Here is a 7,082-nt window from a genome sequence, read left to right as displayed (position 1 = left end):
AAGACCCGGCCCCTCTCTACATCCACGGTGACTGTGTGGAGAGGGTCCACTCCATGAGGTTCCTGGGCGTGCACGTCTCCAACGATCTCTCCTGGTCTGCAAACACCACTGCGGTGGTGAAGAAGGCTCAGCAGCGTCTCCACTTCCTGAGGGTGCTCAGAAGAAACAACTTGGAGGAGAGGCTACTGGTTACCTTCTACAGAGCCGCCATAGAGAGCATCCTGACGTACTGCATCACAGCATGGTACGCAGGGTGCTCAGCTGCAGACAGGAAAGCTCTGCAGAGAGTCATCAACACAGCCCAGAAGATCACTGGCTGCTCTCTGCCCAGCCTGGAGGACATTGCCAACTTTACTGATCATATTGATCACTGTGCAATAAACATACAACTATGTGCAATAACTAACTACACCAAAGATATGTTGTTATATGTTGTTATATGTTTGATATACTGTTGTCTTCTACTCTTTTTTTGCACCAAGTGAGTAGCGCTCAAATCTCGTTCTACACTGTACAAGGACAATAAAGGCTATTCTATTCTATTCTAGCTTTTCGCATGGTTTTAATTGCTTATGGCATTTCGTGTACTGTAGACTTTGTCAGCGAAAGCAAACCATGTTGCCTTCAGTATTTAGTGTCTGAGAACCGCAGCCTTCTTCACAACGCCCACAATAGGGCTAAAGCGCCACCTGTTGTAAAACGAATGAAATGATTAGTTCAAGGTTCGTTCACGACTCGTTCATTTTACTGTTCGAGAGTCAAAGCTTTGAATCAATAAAAAGAGTCGGTCTTCCCATCACTATCACCAACGTACGTTCCCTAGAACGCCAACTGGATTACCTTTAGATAGATTTAAACACCAAAAGGGAGACGAGAAACACTGAGTGGGACATGTTCAGAAGCTGCAACAGACAGTCAACACACAAATGTGGAGGAGTATGCTGCATCAGTGTCTGGCTACATCAAGTGGTGCATGGAGGAGGTCACAGCAACCAAGAAAATAATTACAACGGCCAACCAGAAACCATGGATGAACAAGGTACCAGACTTAGGGAATGTAATGCAACCTTCAAATCTGGTGACGCAGTGGCACTCAGATCAGTGAGAGCCAACCTGAACTGTGCCATCAGGAAAGCATGTCCACAGTCAGAAGATCCAGGGTTTCTTCAATGACGCCAGCAACACCAGACAACTGTGGCACGAAATCCAATCTGAGGACGCCATCTCCACTGAGGACGCTATCTCCAATGCTCTCCACCTGAGCCTGAAGCACTTGGAGGGAAAAAAACACCCACGTAAGGATGCTGTTTCTGGACTTCAGCTCAGCATTCAACATGATCATCACCCAGGACCTAATATGCTAATTGGGCCCCTTGGGGCTTAACACCCCCCTGTGCAACTGGCTGCTGGACTTCCTCACTGACAGAACCCAGTCTGTCTGAGTGGGCAACAACACCTCCAGTGTCATCTCCCTGAGCACCGGCTCCCCTTAGGGCTGCGTCCTAAGCCCGCTGCTGTTCACTCTGATGACCGATGACTGTTGTTCCAGGCACAACACCAACCACATACTAAAGTATGCAGATGACACTACAGTTGTGGGGCTCATTCAGGATGACAACGAGCTGGCCTACAGAGAGGAGGTACGATATTTGGTGGACTTACGATATTTGGTGTCAAACAAATCGACAAGACAAAGGAGATCATCGTTGACTTCAGGAGATCCCAACCCAGCCACACACAGCTATTCATCGATGACACAGCAGTTGAGGTTGTCAGCTACACCAAGTTCCTGGAGGTGCATATCACAGACGACCTCGGCTGGTCACTACACACCACCTTCTTGGTGAGAAAGCACAGCAGCACCTATACTTCCTGCGACAGATGGGAAGGGCCTCCCTCCCCCCTCCCATCCTTTCCACCTTCTACAGAGGGACCATCGAGAGCCTGCTGACCAGCTGCATCTCCGTCTGGTACGGGAGCTGCAAGGTCTCAGACTGGAAGTCTCTACAGAGAGTGGTGAGGACAACGGAGAAGATCATAGGGACTCCACTTCCCCCCATCCAGGATGTGGCACACAGACACTGTTAAGCCAGAGCTCACCAGGTTCACTCTGACCCCACCCACACCCTCCATGGACTGTTCTCCCTGCTGGCATCAGACAGGAGGTTCCGCAACATTTGCTGCAAAACAACGCAATTCAGGAACAGTTTCTTTCCCCTGGCCATCAGACTGTTAAATACAAAGTCAGACTGTTAAATACCAAATATCAAATTACCCTACCCAAACTACCCATGAACTGTCTTTAAAAAACGAAAAACCAAAAAAACCAAAAAAAAAAAAAAACAGGTGCAATTGCACTGTGCCATATTTCCTGTTCAAATTCTGTGCAATAGCTCTAACACAATTATTTATCTATTTATCTATCCTGTTCACATTTATCACTTCATACTGTTTATATTTATATCTATTCCATTCTGTTACATTTGTCACTTCCGTACTGTTTACATTTATATTTATATTTACCTAATAATTTATCTTGACACTTCATAACTCTGTTTGTATATTTACCGCCTTAATATATAATCATGTATATAGACATACTATAAGTAATTACATGGCCTACCAACTGTGTACTTTGTACTGTGTACTTTGGTACATTTCGTTGCCAGACTCACTGTTTTATGTGTTTCTGTGCAATGACAATAAAGAAAGTCTAGGTTTCTCTAAGTCTAACCTGGCTTCAATTACTCCCAAATCTTCATTGTATGGCTCATCAACTTTATCTCTCTGTAGTTGTTACAACTCTGCACAACACCCTTCTTATAAATTGGCACCAGAACACTTTTCCTCCATTCATCAGGCATCTGGTCAGTCTCTAGAATTCTGTTGAACAACCTAGTCAGAAAATCTATCGCCACTTCTCCTAAGCACTTTCCACTTTTTCTACTTCATCCTTTCTAATCTGATCTACCTTCTTCCTAATAGTTTCTGGTTCCTTATTCCTATGTTCCCATTCATTTTTCTCATTCAACAACTCCTTAAAGTACTTCTTCCATCTTCTCAGCACACTTTCCTCACTTGTGATTACATTCCCATCTCCGTCCAACCTCATCTGCTGCATGTCCTTCCCCCCTTGATTTCTGGAATGAGCTGGATTGAGTGATTCCTCCTTTTCTTCCAACTCACAGCCCACTTGTGAGGCACAGAACCACTGACACCATTCATCATCAATCTTACTCCTTCTATTTCTACCTTCACACACATCAACCTGTCTGTCTCTGGTTTCACCTCTACCACATTTATTGCATATTCTTTCTTTAGGATCACCCCTACTCCATTTCTCTTCCTATCTGAACCATGATAAAACAGCTTGTAGCCTCCTCCAATGTTTCTAGCCTTGCTGTCCTTCTACTGGGTCTCCTGCACACACAAAATGTCTGCTCTTCTTCTCTCCATCATATCAGTTAGTTCTCTACTTTTCCCTGTCATTGTACCTACATTCAGAGTTCCAGACTTCAGACCAACAATTTTATCCTTCTTTTCTCTTTTTCTCCAAATCAATCGCCTCCCTCTTCTTCTTTGACTTCGACCAACAGTAGTCCAATTTCCACCAGTACCCTGTAAGTTAACAGCAGGTTAACGGCGGTCATTGTTAACCTCGGCCCCGGCTGATCCGGTATGAAATAAGCTTTTGTTGTACGCATACTTGATTTGACCAAAACTTTTACATCAGATGCTCTTCCAGATGCAACCCTCATAATTTATCCTTGGGAATGGCACTCTCTCTGCAATATGAATTCCATGTTAAAATTTAAAATACCAACACTTTAATGTTACGTCAAAGTTGGTGTATGGTAAAGTGCGTCTCTGTTAATATTTATTATATGAGATTAAGTTGTTATGTTACACTTTGTGTTACTACACTGTACTTCTAATGCCTGTACTTCCAATTACCTACACACACAAACCAACAAATGACCAGACACACACACACACACACAAGAAGAAGTATCTTGTTTTTCCTGTCTACAGTACATACCTGTGAAGGCAGTCTTGGTGATAGGCGCAGGGTTACACATTGGTGATCTCCTGGAATGATAGAAACAAACACACACACACACACAGTGAAACATTGCCTGGAAAGAATTCAATTAAAAACTAATTTCTGCAGAAGCACTGCAATTGTAGTACCCGTTATGAACAGCAGAGGGTGAGCAAAGTCAAACTCTGAGCCAGCTCTGACTTTAAATAGGTGGACTCAAATCAGTAACACTAAGGAACACATTATCTGAAAAAAAAATGTTTATGATATAGGTCTGACAGACTTACTTATTGAACACTCTGTCTTGCTGTAGATTAGTTAATGCACCGAAGTTGTTTCGTACAGTTCTTAAACTGGCAAGAACCTGAAGACATTATGATAGAATGATTATTCATATAACAGAGTAAAAAACAACAACAACAACAACAAAAACCACTGCAACACTAGGCGGGTATGCTCACCTGTGCAAATGGGGTTACAATCATATCATCACCATGACTGAAAGACACAAAGAGACGAGCTCTTAGAAAAGAGATGCACATCAGGTCAACTTTAATGGCTAATTTCACAATATTACTTCTGTGAATCTGTGAATGAGTTTCTGACCTTTTTAGTTAAGTCAGTTTTCTTTTGTCGACTTCATTTTGACCATTTTGGAGTCATGCAAGGAATTTTGTAAGGAGAGCTGTCCCTCCAGTTAATAAATTATTTATTTTTTCAAAGCAACTGGAAAAAGGAGAGAGATAATTGAAACAATTGGTTTTGAGTGGACTGAAAAGTCACTTATTTAATACTCCAAGAATAAAAGGCACCAGGAATCAAGTCTAGGGTTACAGCAGGACATTGGTTTTCATGCCCATTAGTCTGTTTGTCTAAGCTGGATTGAAATACTTGGTTTTCAGTCAATATTTTATTTCCGGTTGGCCTCAGCGTACAGCGAAGGCAAATGTAAAGCTGGCAGAGTGGGGGAAACAGCTATCAATTTATACTGTACGCTGACTACAAATAGGCCTGCCAAGGTTTGTTTGTGTGTTTTTATCACATATGGAATGTGTTTGATTACTGTGCAGTGGGAATAGGGAGTAACTATATAAATACATAAATGGATATTTGAACTGAGAGCACAGTTGAAATTTGTTTAGTTTGTGTGCAATACCGAAGGCACAATTTTAGTTATATGGGCGAAGTGGAAATGTTTTGATACATTAACTCAGGGATTCTCAGTGTGGTGCGTGCACCCCCAAGGGTGTGTGAGCTGACACTAGACAAGCTGCATGAGACAAAAAAAAATGTGGCAGTTAAAACTTTTTTTCTAAAGTAGGCTACATATGTGTGTTCAAAAAAATTGTAAACATTGCACTTTAGTCAACTGAATCAAATTACATTTAGTTAACTAATATAATTTTGATATTTTGTTGACTTATATAAAGACAGTTTAATTGATTAAATTGGGGCAGCGGTGGCTTAGTGGTTAAGGAAGCGGAGTTGGGTCTGGAAGGCTTCAGATTCGAATCCATCAGCTACCAAGTTACCACTTAGGTGCTCTGAGCAAGGCACCATCCCCACACTCTTTTCCACGGGTGCTTAAGCTGCCCACTGTTAGCTTTGGTGATGGGTTTTTTGTTGTGTGGGCAGTGGTGTGTTGTGTCACTTTTTTTTTTAATTACTTTGACTAGGTCACTATTCAGTGAGATGACTTAGACTTAGGATTACAGCCCAAAACCATCTGGTAACCATCCCACCCTGACATTGATCCTCAAAATAAACTCAAAACACACTCACATGTCACTAGCAATGGAGGAGTTACGGGACATGGACTTGGGGGAGAGGTCATAGTCGCTGTCAGAGCGGTACAGGAATGACTCTCTCCGCTGGCTGTGGACAAAATTAGCCTGCAGGATGAGGCCTGAGCCTGGGCTGGCCATTGGGTCCAAGGGGCTGCGACCTGATGACGTGCCATTGTCCACATCAAAACTGTAGAGAAAATAAAGAGATCCAAATATGACGCTTGAAGTTTTATTCAGTATTACAAATTGCCAGATAAATTGGTACATGTTTTTCTCAAAACCAAATCAGTTTCGAGTTTCCAGTTCCAAGATGTCCACTCATTATTAATTTGTAAAAATTCTGCTAAATCAAACTGAAATTAATGCTTCAATAATTATTTTTGTTAAAATGTGTTGACATAAAACCACATTTCAGTAGATTGGACTAGTAATTACACAGAAGTAATAAAACCAGAAAAGAACCCATGTAAAACGAGGCCAAACATTTTAATTATCCTCAGAGGAACCTTCTAAATGTGAGGATTATACTGCTTACAGCTATAGTAGTACAGCACAATCTGGTTATTATTAATAAGGTGACATGATTTACGGCCCATTGGCATAGGTTTAATGTGTAGAAAAAATATTATTTTTCTTCATTTTGCATGGAAACCTCACATTATTACTAAATCATTATCACTTAAAATTGTATTTGCACAATGTGTCTGTTGGCAGGAATCACTGTATATAAAGGCTTTTAACTCGTACTTTTGTTCTCTTTTATCTTTACACATCGGTGGAGATACAGTATGCACTGTAGCTGGTCTGTCGTTGCAATAATAGTAGGAATAGAACCGTTAACCAAATCCAGATAAGAGCTTGAAGACTAACTTCAAGTTATTTGTTATGTATTAAATGGAAACAAAAATCAATATACAATATTACTTTGTGTGAATTCATTTTTTTTATCTAGGTTAAACAAACAAAACAACAGGAATTGTGGGTCGAAAACCAAATGTAAAAAGAAGTGAGGATCAGCACTTCAATGATTCTCATGTTATATACATAAGTGAAAATGTTTTGCACTACACTGGAATAAGATGTACCTCTTGTAGAGAGCAGAGAGCAGCGAATCTTGGGTTTGATACCCAGAGGAACCACATGCTTGGCGCCTGATGGGGGCAGCCTCTGAACAGTATATATGCTGCTAACACAACAATCTTCTAAATTTCCCAAAGGGAACTCCCAAAGGGATTAATAAAGTATATATATAT

General features: G+C 41.3%; 1 protein-coding gene across 7 annotated transcripts in view; it reads right to left on the bottom strand.

Annotated features, from left to right (window-relative positions):
- Positions 1–7,082, bottom strand: part of pde4d (phosphodiesterase 4D, cAMP-specific) — a 209,987-nt gene that overhangs the window by 58,384 nt on the left and 144,521 nt on the right. For all 7 annotated transcript variants that reach the window (XM_025052976.1, XM_008336865.3, XM_017043029.2 and 4 more), the window contains exons 2-5: positions 5,825–6,016; positions 4,504–4,540; positions 4,330–4,406; positions 4,040–4,089 (exon numbers count right to left, since the gene is read on the bottom strand). In XM_025052976.1, coding sequence (XP_024908744.1) covers positions 4,040–4,089; positions 4,330–4,406; positions 4,504–4,540; positions 5,825–6,016 — 356 coding nt within the window. The remainder of the gene's footprint in view (positions 1–4,039; positions 4,090–4,329; positions 4,407–4,503; positions 4,541–5,824; positions 6,017–7,082) is intronic.

Source organism: Cynoglossus semilaevis, chromosome Z, assembly GCF_000523025.1.
Source record: "Cynoglossus semilaevis isolate Cse_v1.0 chromosome Z, Cse_v1.0, whole genome shotgun sequence".
Lineage (NCBI taxonomy): Eukaryota > Metazoa > Chordata > Actinopteri > Pleuronectiformes > Cynoglossidae > Cynoglossus > Cynoglossus semilaevis.
Note: the sequence above shows the minus strand (reverse complement) of the source record. Positions and strands in the feature narration are given on the sequence as shown.